At 40.3% G+C, this 18,730-nt stretch overlaps 2 protein-coding genes across 3 annotated transcripts; one reads left to right on the top strand and one right to left on the bottom strand.

Annotated features, from left to right (window-relative positions):
* The first annotated feature begins 1,461 nt into the window (after positions 1 to 1,461).
* On the top strand, positions 1,462 to 16,356 carry LOC146987068 (retinol dehydrogenase 11). The gene is made up of 6 exons (XM_085776056.1): positions 1,462 to 1,945; positions 9,326 to 9,565; positions 10,381 to 10,470; positions 10,656 to 10,844; positions 12,493 to 12,602; positions 15,845 to 16,356. Exons 1-6 carry the CDS (start codon positions 1,789 to 1,791, stop codon positions 16,022 to 16,024), a joined length of 966 nt encoding a protein of 321 aa, XP_085632182.1. The 5' UTR covers positions 1,462 to 1,788; the 3' UTR covers positions 16,025 to 16,356.
* On the bottom strand, positions 16,278 to 18,546 carry mlnl (motilin-like). Of its 2 annotated transcripts, XM_085776057.1 has the most exons (5): positions 18,353 to 18,546; positions 17,609 to 17,739; positions 16,763 to 16,864; positions 16,563 to 16,668; positions 16,278 to 16,401 (listed from the first exon to the last, which is right to left on the bottom strand). In XM_085776057.1, exons 2-5 carry the CDS (start codon positions 17,726 to 17,728, stop codon positions 16,394 to 16,396), a joined length of 336 nt encoding a protein of 111 aa, XP_085632183.1. In that variant the 5' UTR covers positions 17,729 to 17,739; positions 18,353 to 18,546; the 3' UTR covers positions 16,278 to 16,393. The 2 variants fall into 2 exon arrangements, with proteins under 2 accessions (XP_085632183.1, XP_085632184.1); XM_085776058.1 differs by lacking the exon at positions 18,353 to 18,546 and having other exon boundaries at positions 17,609 to 17,761.
* Positions 18,547 to 18,730: the final 184 nt, after the last annotated feature.

Here is an 18,730-nt window from a genome sequence, read left to right on the forward strand (position 1 = left end):
GAGCCTCATGGTGACATGATTCCACTGTGGCATCTGTGCAACAGACATGAGAAACTGGATTTTTTGATTTTGATTTTTAGAAGTACGTGTTTATATACATAATGTACATTAAGTAACTATGATTGGTGCTATGTTCTAAGTTTGATTGAACTTTTTTTTTTCCTATTTTCAATGCTTATAGCTGCAGAGTTATAGCTTTTATATTGAGGTGGTGCATATTCTCATTTTTCCAGGTCATAGTATTTCAAAGGAGGTTAAATCGAAAGCAACTGGACTTAGTTATTTGTCTAGGAAGACGTTTCACCTCTCATCCAAGAGGCTTCATCAGTTCATGTACGCAACTGACCAGGCTGGGACTGGTCCAACTATCTGGTGTGGAGACTCACTATTTAACCTCTTGTGTGGGCGTTCACAAGGGTGATGATGTCACTGGTTCCCTGGGAAATAAAATAAATAAATAAATAAATAATAAACTGACTGCATGGTTTGCACATGTGAACAAGGTTTTGATTTCATGGTTGGTGCACAAGTGAATTCTTCATTGCATTAAGAGTAAACATTACTGTACATCTGCTGTGGTCATTTCTAAGTTTTATGTTTTTTTTTGTTTTTTTTTATCTTATTGAAAATTATTTCCATCAGTTGTTTTAGATTTTTTATACCAACCCTGAGCATTAGACAAAAATAGGAGCACCTTCTGTCCTTGATCCCTGAACTGAGAAACAGGTATCAAAATGAAAGAAAAATTAGTAAAAATGACTGTGTCCTATGGAGAAATGAAACATGGACGTGCCATAATAATAAGAATTTAGAGACTTATCATCCAAATAGCCCAGTGCAGAAAACACATAAACACTAAATGCTACTGGCACAACTTTCAACCTGACTTCTCCACTGACTGACTTGAAACTTATTTGATCTGCAAACTTGGTGGAAGGATGTGACAAAGTAGCTCATGTTAAATATTGTTAAATAATAATTTACTTAGGCAATTAAGCATTAAAGTTAAGTGTCATGACACCCAGTACCAAACCTTTGCTCAGCTTACATTCCAAAGTTTCTCTTTTTGTGTCCTGATTTTACCTTTGAGGTTGTTAAACAATTGACCATTGTGGAAAAAAACAGTGGTCCCTAAGCTTGGTTTTGGTTTGGTCGGTTTCCAATATATCTACAAGAAAGAGTCCACTGAATAGTTTAGATTAGTACAGCTCGTGTTTTGTTTTGTTTTGTTTTGTTGTATTGTAAATCAAATAAAATGCAAATTAAATAAATAAATAAATAAACAAACAGATAAAAAAAGAAACTTTGCTGAAATATCAGTACACATATAGGTGCACAAGGCAATGCAATGCTTCACCATTTCACTATTCACTATATTTAAAAAACAACAACAAACAAACAACATTTTGAGTTTATGCTTGGCTGGTTTATTGCCCAAGCTCTGCTATCAAAGGATAGTACTCTGACCTTTGGAACAGAGAGGCGTGCTTCCTTACTGCTTTACCCATCGGGCATTCAAAGTTTGGAAAAAACAGCATTAAAGCCAGGGGTTGTGATTGAACGGATGTTAGGCTACTTATTTTTAGTCGCAGCTCCTCACTGAGACTCCTCACAGCTCCCTGCTGCCCCGTGCCGCGGCACCAGTGCGTCAGTAGGAGGGAGACCGTTGCTGAGGACTTCAGGGCACCACCCACCTACCTACTACGACTTGGAGGAGGCATATAAAGGTCGCTCCTGCTCCTCTCTCCCGGGTCATGCAGGCAGTGGCGCGGCTGTGGAACAAGTGAAATGGTTTGGTTTGATGTCCTGTGCCACCCGGTGTGGGTTTTGTCCACGGCGCTGCTGGCGCTCGTGGTGCGTCTGCAGCGCAGAGGGAGCTGGGATCCTCGAGCCTGTCCGGTGCGGCTGACCGGGAAGACTGCGATAGTTACTGGCGCCAATACAGGTTGGTAAGGCTACAATTTGACCTTGCACATTCATATTTAGCTACAGGATGACAATAGACTTGTCTCCATAGTATAAGAAATGCTTAGAGGGTAAGGAGGATTGTTTGATCTGGCTTTAAGTTTTGAGTGGCTGTAACTTATTGACTTGATGCCCCTTTTCTCTGACAGAAGAAACAAAGAAAACACTTTTATCTGTCTGTTTTAAACACTAATTAAATATATTCGTCGTTTTGTATCAGTGGTGTGTGAATTAGCTGTTCAGTCAGACAACAAGTTCACCTTTATTTTTTATTCATATAGACTGCAGTGAAGTTAGTTTTAAGTTGGATATTTGACAGATATTTGCTCCTTCTTAATACATAAAAAATTCATAGAAAATATAAGATGTGTTCAAATGCAATAAAAACAGGTGTGTCTCATAGAGGAGGCTTACCCCTACTTTTGAGTCAACAGGTCACATGACCTGGGAGTTATTGAGCTCTAACGCTCATATTTACAGTAGCCTATAAAATAAATTAAAAATTCGTATAAAATATTACATTTGTTTAAATGCAATAAAACAGGTGTGTGTCATAGAGGAGGCTTAGCTCTACCATCCTGTGTTGATTTTGAGCCAACAGGTCACATGACCTGGGAGTTATTAGTTTAGTTTATTTATTTAGCACACAAATTTCAATGGTGCAAGGAGTCAGACAAGTTCACCTTTATTTTTTAATAGACTGCAGTGAAGTTAGTTTTAAGTTGGATATTTGACAGACATTCGCTCCTTCTTAATACATTAAAAATTCATAGAAAATAGATAGAATAGATGTGTTCAAATGCAATAAAAACAGGTGTGTCTCATAGAGGAGGCTTACCCCTACTTTTGAGTCAACAGGTCACATGACCTGGGAGTTATTGAGCTCTAACGCTCATATTTACAGTATAAAATAAATTAAAAATCCATATAAAATATTACATTTGTTTAAATGCAATAAAACAGGTGTGTGTCATAGAGGAGGCTTAGCTCTACCATCCTGTGTTGATTTTGAGCCAACAGGTCACATGACCTGGGAGTTATTAGTTTAGTTTATTTATTTAGCACACAAATTTCAATGGTGCAAGGAGGGAACGAAGCCGGTTGGCTATAGGTTCCACCCCATATTGAGCTCTAACGCTCATATTTACAGTATAAAATAGGCTATATTAAAAATTCATATAAAATAGTAAATGTGTTTAAATGCAATTAAAACAGGTGTGTGTCATAGAGGAGATTATATGAATTACTCTATGAGACTTGAGAACTGAACCCTGCATCTTCATGGTGGGAGGGAAGTGTTGTAACCATCAGGGAAATAGTAAAAATGAAACGAAACGTTCTTATTTAATATCTTCCTTGCAGGTTTGACAGATTGGCCACTGTAAAATTGCCCGTAGTGTATAGTGTGTAAATATTCAAGATCAACTTAACTTTATCAATAGCTGATGGGTATTTGCTGGAAAGAGTAGCCTACGCTAAAGATAACAAGCTTTTGTTGGTTGAGATTATGAACCTAAGAAAATTGGTTTGCATCACTTAAAAATTAACTATGCACGATTTGCACCTTAAATAAACAGCTTCTGAGTAATTATGATGGTTAAAGGGATAGTTCAACATTTTGGCAAGTCCGCCTATTGCCATAATCCCTATAGTCATTCATTACCTTGAATTATTGGTGCATGTTGTTCTGAGATTGGCGGGGCAGAGACACGAGCTGCTCAGCAACACGATGGAGGCAAACAGTACTTTCACCTTTCCCTAATCAAACTCATCAATTAGACAATACAACAACTCGCCATGAAGGATAGGTGCAGACTATGCGACTGCCGAATAACAACCTTTTCTAGGAGGACACAAAGGTTGTTAGTCACATTTGGAAGAGCCTTCGAATTGGGACAGGCCTTGTCACAACGTTGTGATGTAGCCTTCAAATGCCGCCTCCAAAGGATGCAGCTGCTAAAGTTGGACATAGCTACAAACACACCCCATAATCTGTAATCTCTTGTTAACGTTAACCACTTTGGTAGACATCGTTCCACGGATTGCCTTCTCACTGGCTTGGTTGAATTGAAATGCACATGGCCAGGGGGAAGTGAGGAGGGTTAGCGGTGAGTTTTTACCCCAGTGATATGCACTTTGAAACTGGAGGGTGAGCTCCGTAGAGAAAAAAAACGACCAAAACAGAGAGAAAAAATTATATTTTCCTTTGTGTCCAAGAAACACAAATTGATTCAAAACTAGACCTAAACATACAAACTTGGAATATCATTGTTATTATCACAAATTCAAATTAGGCTATGTTTCACTTAATCTCAGATTCACTTTTTTCAATGCATTGTCTCACCATTAGTACCCATTTACTGTTACTGTTCAGTTTGTCACTGATCTTAGATAGATCAACAATTAACAATCATCAGGAGAATTTCCTCTGTCCTCTTAAATGAACCTCAATTGAACTCTTTGGTCACTTTGTGTCTTTTGTCTAATTTTAATTCTGTCGTGTTGAAACCAAGTTCCAGTTTGTTACAGCACCATTTCATGACAGTTAAACATGACAATTAAAGTGGTTTGCAGGTACATTTTTAAAAGCAGGAGGGATCTGGGGAGACACACACACACACACACACACAGTACAACAACACTATGGCCGTAGCAGGAAGGTACCAGGTAAATTCTGATTTTGTGTCAAGATGGAGAGAAGAAAAGGTATAAAAGTGACAAGGTGGTTCATTGTTGGGGAAGGAGCTAGATGTTCAACATTTTTAATGTTAGATTTACATGTAAAGGGGGTGACTGATGAGAGTAGCCTTTTTTCACCTCAGAAAAATTGCAAAGATCAGATCAATCCTCTTGTTTAAAGATGCTGAGACTGATATATCCATGCCTTTGTGACATCCAGATTAGATTATTGTAATTCCTTTTTATCAAGATTGCCCAAGAAGAGTTTACGTGATCTGCAGTTGGTTCAAATTGCAGCAGCTCATATCATCTCGATATGAACATCTTTGTCAAGCCAAGCTTAAGACCCACTTCTTGTTGCAGGTGTTTTGCCTTTTTCTTTGTTTTTTGTTTGAAATGTGTGTTATCATTGCTGTCTAAATTTAAATTACTTGTACAGCACTTTAATGGAAAGTGTTCTATGAATGCATGTATCATTATTATTATTACTGAAATGTGAGTTAATGTGCATTTATGTATTAACAAGACAACAGGATAGGCCTAATTCTTTGGCTTTTGCTATTTGGTTTTCATCGACAGCTGAACACAAACAGAGACAGAGAGAGAGAGACCTGAAAAGCATAGTGCAACACTCAGTCAGTTAACATAACAGAAATAGGTCAAATACACACAGTTGGTATTATTATTGTGATTCAAGTGTGAGTTAATGTGCAACTGGTAGCAAGAGAACAGGCCTATTCCACAAAGAGAGAGAGAGAGAGAGAGCTCAAAAGCGTAGTGCAACACTCAGTTGGTTAACATCACAGAAACAGGTCAAATGCACATAAAAGTAAACACTAGAATGACACAAACGGGCACAAAGGGAAGACACTGGGGCAAGGGACACAATGAGACACATGATAGCCTAAACACATCCGGGTGGGGTCAGGTTATCAGACTGGGGGGAAGCACGGGGCACGTACTTGGAACAAGATGAAAGCAGTAGTTGTTGAATGAATGTTCTGAATTACACATCCATTCACCAAGAAAAAATAGGAGTTATGGCATGGTATAATTTAGTTGATTTTATTTTCCAATTTTTAATAAAACTCACATTTGGTTTTGTCTTTACAGTTATAATAATTTAAAAAGTTAACCATATACATTTATCTTTCCATTTCAACAACAATACAGAAAATAATGTGAATTGTTAGTTCATATTATGTGATTAATTCTGATCATTACTGTAAATTAGATTGAACATTTTATTGGTCTGACAGCCCGAGTAAAAAGAAAAATAAATGAAGCATTTCCTGAAGAAAATGCGTTTGAATGCTGAAAGCTGAACACCATTGCTGAAGCAATGGAGAATTAGCTGAAGAAACTGCTGATGCAGTGTTGAAAAGGCTGATGTCATAGCTGAAACGTGTAACTTGTAAGCTGAGAGATGAATGCCTTTTAAAGGGATAAAGCAATAGAAATGATGAAAGAGTAGAAGAAAATGTTGAAATCCTGCATGTTAAAGTGCAACAGTCGAAGAGTTGAAATCTGCAGCTAACCTGATAACAAAAGAATACTGATGAACCAGTGCTAACATAGCTGAAGCAATGGGCGCGAATAGATTTTTAAAAAAAAAAACTGAATTTGTAAGAAGGAGGTTGATTTTGTATGAAATGGTTGAAAATTATTTGAATTGTTGAAGACAATTAAATGTGAAAAAGCCCCCAAAATATATCCTTTATATTGGGGGGCGTGAGAGGACGAGAGGTCACCAATTATAACAGAAAATGACCTGTTGCTGAGGTAGGAGCAAAACCATTTGAGGACAGAGCGTGGTTGGACAGGTGGGGAGATATGATCAACTATATCGAAGGCCGCTGTAATGTCTAGGAGCATGTATGACTAGATTCCTCACATCAACAAGGGAGAATATCGTTGTGGACTTTTAGCAGAGCTGACTCAGTTACTTACTTGCTCTTTTACTGAACATTTTCTAAGCAGTTTTTCAAGGTCAAGGTCAAGGTTTCTTACCAGACGGTAAATTTGTTGTGCAGACGGGAACTCAGCAATCCCAATATAAAAAGACATCAGACATCATGACAGACAAATCATACAATAGAAGAACAAAACATTAATCCCCTCCCAAAAATGAAATAAATATAGTCATAGAAAAGGCTTTAAAGCAGAAGTAAGCGATCCGGTCGTTTTGGCTAACTTCTTGTCAGCCGATGGAGTTAGCAGTCCCCGCCCTCGCCATGGATCGATTGGTCCTCGTCCCTACGTCACCACATTCACGCGAATCCCTTGGCTGCACACACAGAGAGGACCGCCCCTTTATGCCGTTCTCTCTCCTCATTGGATAAAGGTTGTAGGATACAAGGAAAGTTTTCCCCTCGGCTTACAGCAGAGCAGAGTGACTGACAGGCCCGTGTTTCAGACCAAACACTCTATATAAGTGATTTCCGTCGGAAGATATAACTATTTAAGACTTATATTAACACAAACATTCCGCTTACTTCTGCTTTAACATCTCCCTGGATCTAACTAAAGTTCAATATGAACAAAGTCACCTTGTGGCCTTACTATTCAGCATTATAATTGCTGTGGGTATGAAACTACCGTTTTGTCCTACCCTTGGGGACCACAAAACGACAGTCAGAACGAAGGAGCTGGAACTTTCTGAGCAGCACATATCAACCAACAGCGAGAACAGCGTGCGTAGGCCTACGTGTTACCGGCGCCAGAGCTAGGGGTCTCTGGTCCGGCAGCATAAGCCACTCAGGCGGCGGGCACTGTACATAGTTGAACTGAACAAAGGTGTAAAAATAATACATTTTACATACCTGTGGATCCGAACACACGACACAAGAGCTGTTAGCTCGTTGCTGCTGCTCGGCATATTTATTTTCTGCACATGCGCAGAGCAGAGACTGCTTGATTGGACCATGGATCTATTGTAAGACAATAATACAATACGGTACATAAATTAATACATCCATGGCTTGGACCCACTGGTGTTAGAACACCCTCTTCTGATGCAAAATGGTAATGTTTTATGTAAAACTGTTAGTATCATTCTATGTTGTTAATTTAAAGGTTCAAATATTAAAATATGGCAGATGAGAGACTGAAATTAGATAGACAGAGCCTGAACTATTAATAAAAGTGAGTAGGCAGAACCCACCTGTCAGCACATTAGCAGGCACAAAGTCTCAGGGACAGTTGGTTGGTTTCATCCGCTGCATCATCGGACAGAAGGGAAAGAGAAACAGGCTCAAAGTTGTCGAGTGTACAGAAGGCTCTTGGCTACTTTATCAATAAAATAGTACAAAAACCTTTCACAAGTGGAAACATCTGTTGGAGCAATAGTGGAGGCATTCATGACACCCTTGAACGATGGCAGTTTGTTGAGATTAGTGAGATTAGTGAGTTCTAGATAAATGTTGTGATTTTGCTTCTCTCACAGCTCTAGCTGCTAGATTGTCCCTCCAGATAGAGACAATAGTGATTTGTCTTTCCTCTATTTGCGTTCAGCCTGTCTGCAACATTGTCTGAGAGCACAGGTGCTGCTGTCGTTGATCCATGGATCTCCTCTAGTTTTGGAGGATTTGATCCTGAAAGGGGGCAACAAAGTTGAAAAATCTGGGGTGATAGGAGACAGCAGGCCATCCAAGATACAGTATGTTCTGCAAATTCTTTAGCTGTGGAAGGGGTCGTGGTGCAGCTGCAGGGAGGCAGGAGAGGCTTAGTTGCTGGCAAAGACACTGTTAGTTCTGGGAAAATGGGAGGGTGGTCTGCAGGGAATGACAGTGATTTTGCTGGCAGACACCATAATTGTGTGATCAAAATGAGGCGCTGGACCATGTAGTAATTGAGTGAGTAAAAAATAGTTCAGAAGATGTATAAAAATAATTTCCCAATTGATTGGATGGACAGCAGATATGAATGTTAAAGTCCCCACAAATCAGTATTTTGTCAAATTTCTGTATTAAGTCTGCTAAGAACTCTGAAAACTTCAACAAAGTCTTTGTTAGATGTTTATTTATACTTACTGGTGCTACATGCACCTTTTATCATGATGTCATGACATGATCACTTGACCTCTTGTGATTGAGAGAGATAGTAAACATTGTCATTTATGTATAGCTACACAAACAACTGAAATGCCATCTTTAATGTGGAGCTGTGACTCATAATATCCTTCTTCTCCACCCACCGGTTGATGTTTGTGCAGCAACACTGATTGTGGAACAGCTACTTCCCCTGTTAAATCTTTGGGGACAACCTGGCACCATCAAACTCCACACAGAGATGATTGAAATTAACAGGATGTAGGCTTCTTGATACTAGACTCCTAAACAAACACATGAAAATGAAGTAACCAGCTCAGTCTTTAACATCTGAAACCAGTACATTCCTCTTAATATGAGACTGAGTTACGTTTTAAAGAACAGCTGGGTTTTGCTTTTGTGCCATTAAACGCACATGTGTGACTGAGCTGAGTGAGCACAGAGCAGCTGTCTGAAGGTCTTCACACACTCAGTTAAACAATTCAAATCATTATCAGGGGTTCAGTGTTTGACATTTTCAGTGCCTTTATGTTTTACCTATTTGAAAAAGAAAATCACCAATTGAATAAGCTGTATGGACATTGTTTTGTTATCAAGTAGTGCAAACAAATTCATGCTCTCTCTCACTCTAGGGATTGGAAAGTTCATTGCCATGGACTTTGCACGCCGAGGGGCCCGTGTTATCATGGCCTGTCGAAGCGAGGCCCGGGGGACGGCAGCACTTAAAGAAATCAAGGAGAAAACAGGAAACTCTGACATCCACCTGCGTCTGGTGGACCTGTCTTCTATGGACTCTGTGCGGGAGTTTGCTCAGGGGATTCTCGAGGAGGAGAAAGCGCTCCACATCCTCATCAACAATGCTGGAGTGTCAGGTGACATAGGCGCCCGGTCTGCACAGTGAAAAGGGAATTCATTTGGTTTTAATCTGAATATTATGAAAAACTGAAACGACAGCACAGTGAAAAGCTTTTCATCAGTAAAGGCCCATCTGCCAGACATCTGGAGGCAAGGACTCTGAGTCTTACTGACATCCAATGCTTTGTAATGAGCAAGTGATTAAACACAGACACAGCCCCAAGGCTGGGCGGGCATATAAGGTTGCAATGGTACAGTAAGATAATGCACATAAGCAATGCAGTTTTCTGCATATTTATGAGAGGCAAGGCAAGGCAAGTTTATTTGTATAGCCCATTTTTGCATTTTTGTTTGTCTCAAAGGGCTTAAAATAGCATCATAACAACATCCTCTGCCCTTACACCCTCACATCAACTGAGAAAAAACTCCCAAGGAAACTCCTAACAGGGAAAAAAACAGGAGAAACCTCAGGGTGAGCAGCAGAGGAGGGATCCCTCACCCAGGATGGGCAGACATGCAATAGATATTAGGTACAGACAAGAAAACAGTTTACAACATAGAATATGGGATAAATGGGGATTGTTCAGGTAACAAGAGACGATAAAAGCAGCTTCTGGTGGGCAGGAAAAGCAGGGGGAGCAGGCCAGCTAAATGGGAGTAATGGTGGGCAGGCTGGTTCATAAGCAGAGGAAAGGAGGTGATGCAGCAGCAGATAGTGCAGAGGGGATGGAGCTCTGGAGAGATGATGAGAGTATCTGTTGATCCTTTAAAATCCAGATGCAAATCGTTGGATTTTTTTTTTCAATGCATTTTTTTTCAAATCTATGATCAGGTTTGCCCAGGCAGATTACGAAAGACGGTTTTGAAATGTGTTTTGCCACCAACCACCTGGGGCCGTTCCTTCTCACCAACCTGCTGCTGGGTAAGTGTATGTGTGTGTGCGTGCATGTGTGTATTCTCTGTTCAATACAATACTAACTTCTCTGCATATGGAACGAGGATTATAGACCGCCTGTTATTGTGATGACATATTAAATATTTAGCACTATGTATGTGTAATGTCTATCCCCCTCTCGTTTCCTCTTCTCTGTCTCTGATACATTTCAGATCTCATAAAGCGTTCGGCTCCGTCACGCATCATCACCCTCAGCTCGGTCAATCACAAGAAGGGTAAAGTGGACTTCTCTCATTTCCGTGGGGAAAACCTAACTTATCGCATGGACAGCGTCTACAACCACACTAAGCTGCACAACCTCATCTGCACCAATGAACTTGCACGCAGGCTGCAGGGGACAGGTAGGCTTAAATCAAGAATGATTGTGATTATCATTAGTATAGTAAATGCATGGTGTTTCCATTTGAATAAATGCTGCAGGAAGTTTAGACATAACACTGTTGTGATGCCAAATATGTCTAGAGGTCTAGAGGACTAGAGGTCGTCTGAGGATAAGACTGATTCTGTTGCAAAGATGGAAAAACTGAGACTTTTGATTACCCTCATTGTTCATCAGATGTTTACATCTGCATGTTTGCACTCCACGGGTTCTAGGTTTCCTGTAATTTACGGTCTCAAATACTCAGCCCTTCCTTTTATTGTGCTGCTTGACCCCACATGCTGTTTTATACTCACAGTGCAGGAGTTAAACACAAAACAACCAGTGAAAAAACATGCTCTATGCTAAGTTTTACCTAGCCAGCAGTGGGGTGAGTGGTGACAATGAGCACTTCTAAAGTGCACTGTTGTGTTTGGACCAAAGACAAATAGCCTAGTTTAAAAAAAACGGAGAAAAAAAACTACTGATCAGGGCTACATCTCCATCCTTGGATGCTACACTGATTCAGTGGTTTTGCAAGATGGGGCGTTACCAGCTGGTTAATGTATTGTTCTTCTTGGCAAGCAGAGCAATTAACTTGAGTTGCAGTCTTTCCTTCTGGATTAATAAACTGTTATCTGTTAACGCCCGATGTAGAGCACTGCTGATTTCACAGTGTGCTTTTACAAAACTGTTAGACTCAAAAATATAATTCTTTTCAAGTGTACGCATTAAGCTAGGCTACATAGCTTGCACACATTCACATAGGCTACACATGTCCTGCCTCGTTCACACATTCACACATTCTTCTTCCTTTTCAAGAACCCCCACCTTGCATTACCCACCATGCAACTCAACCAACAAAAATGTTGTCCTAGATATGTGTGTGTGTGTGTGTGTGTGTGTGTGTGTGTGTGTGTGTGTGTGTGTGTGTGTGTGTGTGTGTGTGTGTGTGTGTGTGTGTGCGTGTGTGTGTGCGTGTGTGTGTGTGTGTGTGTGTGAAACCGACCCCGGATTTTTTAATTTGCAAACTTGACATCTCCAGCTGCAACTGATGTTACATCATGTCAGGAAATTTAGCATACTTCACACAACTCCCTTTGGAAACCTTAGTAGAATTTAACATCGTAATTCAATTTCCCCCAGAAAGACCCAACTCTGTCATTGTATTTCATTCACTCAGCATTGTATTGTCAGTTATATGCCCATGGCTCTCCTCCTTTGGCAGCGCTGCTCAGTAAAAACTGTGGAACATCCTGTGAACTTCAGTTGCCAAGAACCCGTTTGTTTGTGCATCGTTCTGCTCAGCTTAAACAACCTCATTCTTGTTGGTTTGATCACATCTCATCTCTCTGCTGTTGTACAAATAGAAACAGTGCATTTTTCAGAGAAATTAAAAGAAAAAAAAAACTTTTTCCTTTTAAACTTGTACTTGATATTCAAGAAGACCACAGATGAATCCAATCAGGGACTGTGACTCTGCAGCTGAAATAAATTTTCCCCCATAAAAGGCCATAATAATCTTGAGAGGAAAGCCTGCGTTCAAAGAGTTGATTATGCTTTTCTATACCACTCTCTATTTGTCTTTGTGCTCACAATGTAATGTGTTCCTGTGTCTTTATCACAAACAGGTGTCGTTGCAAACTCTGTCCACCCTGGAATTGTCATGACAGAAGTGTTGAGACATTATCCATTTATGGTGCGGTTTGTGTTCAACATCATCGGATTTTTCTTCTTCAAGGTCAGTTTAACTCTAATGCACAGTCCCTGCCCACATAATCCAATGCGATTAGGTGTTGTGGAAGAAAGACTTCCTGGTATGAGTAAACTCTCACCCACATCACTGGCTTTACAGAGACACTGGTGTGTGTACAATAAAAATAGTGCAGGTGTCAAATGTCCTGAGAACAGTGAGCCAAAAGAGAGCCATTCGCTATTTTCTCATCAAAGGAAGCAATAATTTTCAGAGGAATTTAATTATGAAATGCATAGTTGAGTTCCCTCATTTAGGGCTCATGCAAATAAATTATGTCTATTAAACTTTTGTTAAAAGGCAGGATTGTTTTCTTATGTGCATGCATGAGTTAAAACGCATGAATTAAAAACATGTGTGGCGGTGTTTCAGTCATTGACTGAGAAGTGTGTCACTGATTGCGGTAAGGATATATTTTTGTAATCATTACCTTTGGCTGCCACAGACATCATGCGAAAACCAAATGCCTCACTGGAAACCCCTGTTGAATCATTCCCAGATGTGTCACAGTTCAGTCAAGGCAAAACAAAACCAAAAAAGAAATCATAATATGAACGAAACTTAGACCGCAGTGCACACAGCAATCAGGTTTGATTCCTGTGATGTGTTATCCTGAGTGGAGCCTGTTCTGCAAAGACTCATAAAATGTTAATTAATATCAAATCACTCGTGCTTTGGACATTACACTACTACTACTACTTGGCAAAGTATTCACAACATAGAGCAGACAAACACACTGTTTAATCTACCACCTGTGTGGGAGATTCACTCCCATACATGGTTTTGAACAGATGATTCAAATAAGACACCACCCTCCAAACTTCAATACTGATCAAGTGATTAGAGCCGTATAGTATATACTTATACAGCAATGAATCACTTCAGCATGTCTTCTATGGCGGCTATTTAAAGCAATGCCCTCCTCTTCCTTCGAAATTAACTGTAAATGAGAACTGTTCATAGTGAAAGTCATGGTGGTTTTTGGGGTTGGACTTCACCGGGAAGCAAGAAAAACCAGAAGGATTAACATGACGTAGGAAAAATACAAAACTTAAACGCACTTGACATAAACCTTAGGAATCATTTTCAATATTTTAGCAGATCATTTTGTTTTCTTCCGTCCTGGTGCTCTGACAGTCCAAAAATCACAGCCATGCTCTGACTTTCTGCCATTAGTCTGGTTGAAATTTGGTGACTGGCATCACACCATTTGTTCATGAATAACCCCTAGTGTGTGAGATGGATAGAGTCCATTTTCCATTGAGTTATTATGCACTGGCCCTCAGAGCGTAACTAAGCTGAGTTCACTGATAAACTTAAGTGGTCATAATTACCTTTTTTTTTTTGTTCTTTATATTTTCACTGTTGCATTAGTGTGGAAATTTATTTTTTTACAGTCTATGGGAAAAAGGTGTTGTTTGTTTGCCTGTTGCCATGTGAAAACAGTGTATGACAGTGAATCTTATACTCACAGTAACACACCGGGAGACGTTGTTCCTAATCCCTAACAGACAGTTTTGGGATAACATCTCTACTGTTCGTTTTTTTGTGTGTGACTAAGGGGTCATGTTTAGAAACTGCCTGCATGCCTGACTGCTTGTGTTTCCTGCCCCATCACACTTTCCTATAACTGGATTATTAGCAGACAAACTGGAATTAATAAACACAAACAAGAGCCAAGTTATAGTGCACCGTAAAAAGTATCTAACCTCATAGGCCTCATAATTTTATTTTTATTTTTTTTAAAATATATGCTCCAGAGTGCGGATTAATTTAAACAAAAATGCATGACTGACTGACCACAATGTAGCACTCTTAGCACGTGTGTGCATGCGTGTGTTCTTTTGTGTGTGAATACAAATACTTTCACACTTGCGAGAATTGGCCAATTTCACAATAATCAAGAACCCACACAGACACACAGAAACATTGTTGCAAACATCGCATTTTCACATACACTTTCACATCTGCGATCCATCAGCAGCCTGGCCTGTTTCGCAGCTGTTTTCTTTTCACTCAGTGTTCAAACTCTTGGTACAGAACAAACTCTGCTGCTTTGATGTGTGTTTATGATGATGTGTTCCCATAAGAGGGAGCTTCATGCATATCAACTGGTTGCTCCAAACCAGAGGTCTTCAACAGGGGGCCTGTGACCCCTAGGGGATCCACGGAGGTGCTGCAGGGGGGTCGTGAAATTTTTGGTTGCTTAGATGTTTTATATCTTGAAGCTTCCACATTTATGTTTCAAATAAAAAGTTGACAGACATTGTTGATATTGGCATTTGTCTCAGTTAACAAGGTCTGCACAGCCGCCCTACTCACTGTACCTCTACCAATCAAAATAAAAACATGAATATATGAACCTGTGTATTATTTGAAAAGCTTCGTATTGAATGCACAAAAAGGTACTTTATACATGGCCCATACTGGACCCAGTTTAAAGGGATAGTTCACCCAAAATTCAAATTGCACTCATTATCTACTCACCCTCATGTCGACTAAGGGACGGGAGAAGTTTCAGAGTCCTCCGTGGCTTCTCTGAGTTACAGGGGGTCTCGGCGTAGCAGTGCATGTCCATGATATAATGGTTGCAAATGGATACCACTTTTCTTTGTAACAAATCTCGCGCGATTTGCGCCGGTGTCAGTGCGATTACTGACGCCGGCACAAATCTCGCGAGATTTGGACGGACCAGGAAGAGGAGCTTCCGCTACAAACAAGCTTGAAATATAGACTTATTTAACTTTTTTTGGAACAATTTCACATTTCGGGGCTTCAATACAAGACGGACATTACGTACGAGCAGCATGGAGGTATTTGGATGTTTTTTGGTGTGTCTTTTTGGTACGAAGAAAAGTGGTATCCATTTGCAACCGTTATATGGACATGCACTGCTATGCCGAGACCCCCTGTAACTCAGAGAAGCCACGGAGGACTCTGAAACTTCTCCCAGCCCTTAGTCGACATGAGGGTGAGTAGATAATGAGTGCAATTTGAATTTTGGGTGAACTATCCCTTTAATATAATATACAATTGTTTAATATAGTAGGGGGTCCCTGCTCCACCTATCCATCAGTTTGGGGGTCCTTGGCCTGAAAAACCTTGAAGACCCCTGCTCTAGACATACATCCCAGTAGAGAATGCATTGATTTCCTTGTTGCATATTTGCACCTGTATTTATCTATCCGTGGTTTCTGTTGTAATCCCACCTTCCCTTTTCTCCCTCTCAGTCTCCAGAAGAGGGTGCAGTCAGCTCAATCTACTGTGCAGTGGCAGAGGAAACAGAGGGAATAACTGGGAAGTATTTTGATAGCGACTGCTCCCTGGTTCTTCCTGCCCCATTAGCACGAGACGATGCCCTCGCGGCCAAGGACTTTGAGATCTGCGAGAGACTGACATCAAAGCTCTGAAACTGTTATCAGGCAAACGGAGGCTCGATAAGGCGGCTCATTCCTGCTCCTCTTCAGTGAAGGAATTCTTATACAATGCCAAATGTGATTACTAAGTTTACAGTAAAGTCATTTTCAAAGTAGAAGCCATGGTTTCTTGGAAATGGAGTTGATGTTCTTTATCCTAGGGTGGGATGCTGATGTAATAATGTACATGTAGGGCCAAACTGACATGCTTTTTAAGAATTGAAAATTAAATCACAAGCTCCACTTCGTGACATGGTGACTTCCCTTTATTGACTGATTCATTAAAATACAATAAAACATTTGAGCATTCAGTGCTTTTTGAAGAATTTACACGGTATTCATCCACTAGCGTCTTCGGTCCAGCTATTTGGCTGCAAAGAGAGAAAGATAGTGAGAGAAAATTATGTCACCAAAGAGTTTTCGTTTTGTTTTGTTTTTTAAATCAGAGCATTATCACTTGTGAGTCTGTGTCTATTAATCTGTCTGATAGTGAAAGAAGATACAAGGACATGGTGTGACATTTTCAACAAACCTCTCTGACGCTCACCCACTATTTCGTGGATGATCTCTTCGAGCACTGGAGCCACATGATCCAGCTGTTTGGGTGAAAGACGGACGGCAATCTCCACTGTTTTATCCTGGACACGCATGAAAACAAAGAAGAGTTAATGGTCTGTGTTAGATGACAGTGATTCATTAGAAATGGAGTTAATGTACAGAAACAGCACTTACAGGAGTTTCAACTCGTTCCTCCTGAGGAAGCTGTTGGACGGTGACTTCATCAAACTGACCTTCCTCCGACCGAGTCTCCATGTCCTTTCTACTCTTTTGCTCCTGCAGCACATGATAATAGTGATTAACAGTAACATTCATACCTTCTTTCTTGTCAGATAAAATTAACACAATAATATACACTCATTTTAAAGTAATTTGCTATACTGGATTCAAACTAATGTCTTTTTTGTATCATTTATTAATCCTCCAATTCATTTTTGATTCTATAAATCTTTGAAAAAGTAGTTAAAATATCTGTTGTTATATTTTAAAGAACGAGAGTAGTCACCAAATTGTTTATTTTGTCTGACTAACACAACAAAGGTAAAAATAAATAAATAAAAATAAAAATATATATTCAATTTCACACAAGACAAGGAAAATTATGAAGAGCCTGAGAATTTTTGGCCTGAAAAATGCCACTTAATTAATCAGTCAATACTGTGGTAATTGATTGATCAATTGTTAAAATGCTACATACAATCACACTGTATCATCAAATGACTTATCCAATAGAGCAATACAATACAAGACATAATGAGACATTGGTAAAATATGACTCCACTGAAAGGAAAAGGCTTGCATTTTGCATATTAAATTACTGTGCAATATAACAATTGTTTTTTTCCCTTAAGGGTAAAAAAAAAAAGCCCATAGTTTCAGTTAACTGTCCTATAAAACTAGAACCAGCTTCCCAATAGGAAGTCAGTAGTTGCTGATCAGTGTTCTGTTGGTTGAGTAATCAATGAATCAATGGACTAATCCCTTTCAGCTCACTGACATGAACCAACACAAGCTGCTTACCTTCATCAGCATCATCTCCTTTGGGCTGAAGAAGGTGATGTGTCCCTCCGTCCTCTCGGCCAGCAGCGCCACCAGGCACACCAGCACCAAACATCCAGTCACGGCTCCACGCATGCTCATTCTGCTCCGTCCTGGTCATATATACATTTACACATACTGTACATAAGCATAGGCAGAGCAGCTATACAGAGGCACAGTACAATGTGTGTGTGTGTGTGTGTGTGTGTGTGTGTGTCACTCTCCACATGGACAGGGGTGAGTGGCACTGAGGTCAGGGTGAGTACAGTAATTAGGGGATGATTTTTTTTTTAGCAGTGGGAAAGTGAAGCGACAATCAAAATAGGTCAACACACAGTATTTGACATGAGGTCCAGTGTGTGTGTGTGTGTGTGTGTGTGTGTGTGTGAGAGAGAGATAGAGAGAGAGAGAGTGTGTGTGTGTGTGTGTGTGTGTGTCTGAGCTCAGAAGAAGGACACATGCCATTATGCAAGGGAGAGGTCGACAAACAGACAGCAGAGGGAATGAAGTAGGTGGTGGGAGTGGGGGGAGAAGAATGGAAGTAGCAAACAACAAACTGTTCCATTGACAAAAGAGATAAGAGCCCGGGCTGAAACAGCCATACTTAAAACAGCAACACAGACATTAAGATATTCAAAAAGAGAATAGAGGGGAGGGGGAGAAAGGCAGGAAAAGAAAAGCCCAGGAGACATTAGAGAGGCTGAAGAAGCTCCATATGTTACTCACGCGCTGTGTCAGCCTTGGTCAGTTACTTCGGGTAAGTGTGCTTTAGGATGAGCAGAGCTGCACCGGTCTGAGTGTCTGCTTGTCCCAGCCAGCCTTTATATCAAGTCCTCTCCTGATCCCTAAAGCTTTTTTACTGTCCTCCCTCACATCCGCTGCTCAACGGGCTCCTTCAAGCGCTCTCCTCCATGCTCCTGGAAACGCACATATTACTCAGGAATCTGGCTTTTTTATTACAGCTCTAAGCTCACCGTGTTGTAGGTACATAGGCATTACAAGACTGACAAAATGACACATTGATGGGTAACCCCTCAGGTGTTTGCCTGCTATGAGGAGGCTTGTGTGAATTACAGGATGCAATACACACTCTGGGTTAAGGTG

This window comes from Trachurus japonicus, chromosome 5 (assembly GCF_045865225.1).
Source record: "Trachurus japonicus isolate A0001 chromosome 5, Traja_1.0".
NCBI classification, from domain to species: domain Eukaryota; kingdom Metazoa; phylum Chordata; class Actinopteri; order Carangiformes; family Carangidae; genus Trachurus; species Trachurus japonicus.

Coding starts and splice junctions, on each gene's coding strand:
- LOC146987068 (XM_085776056.1), top strand. CDS start 1,789: ATGGTTTGGTTTGATGTCCTGTGCCACCCGGTGTGGGTTTTGTCCACG. Junction 1,946..9,325: donor AGTTACTGGCGCCAATACAG/GTTGGTAAGGCT, acceptor CTCTCACTCTAG/GGATTGGAAAGTTCATTGCC. Junction 12,603..15,844: donor TCGGATTTTTCTTCTTCAAG/GTCAGTTTAACT, acceptor TCTCCCTCTCAG/TCTCCAGAAGAGGGTGCAGT.
- mlnl (XM_085776057.1), bottom strand. CDS start 17,728: ATGAGCATGCGTGGAGCCGTGACTGGATGTTTGGTGCTGGTGTGCCTG. Junction 16,865..17,608: donor AGGAGATGATGCTGATGAAG/GTAAGCAGCTTG, acceptor CATGTGCTGCAG/GAGCAAAAGAGTAGAAAGGA. Junction 16,669..16,762: donor AGGAACGAGTTGAAACTCCT/GTAAGTGCTGTT, acceptor ATGCGTGTCCAG/GATAAAACAGTGGAGATTGC.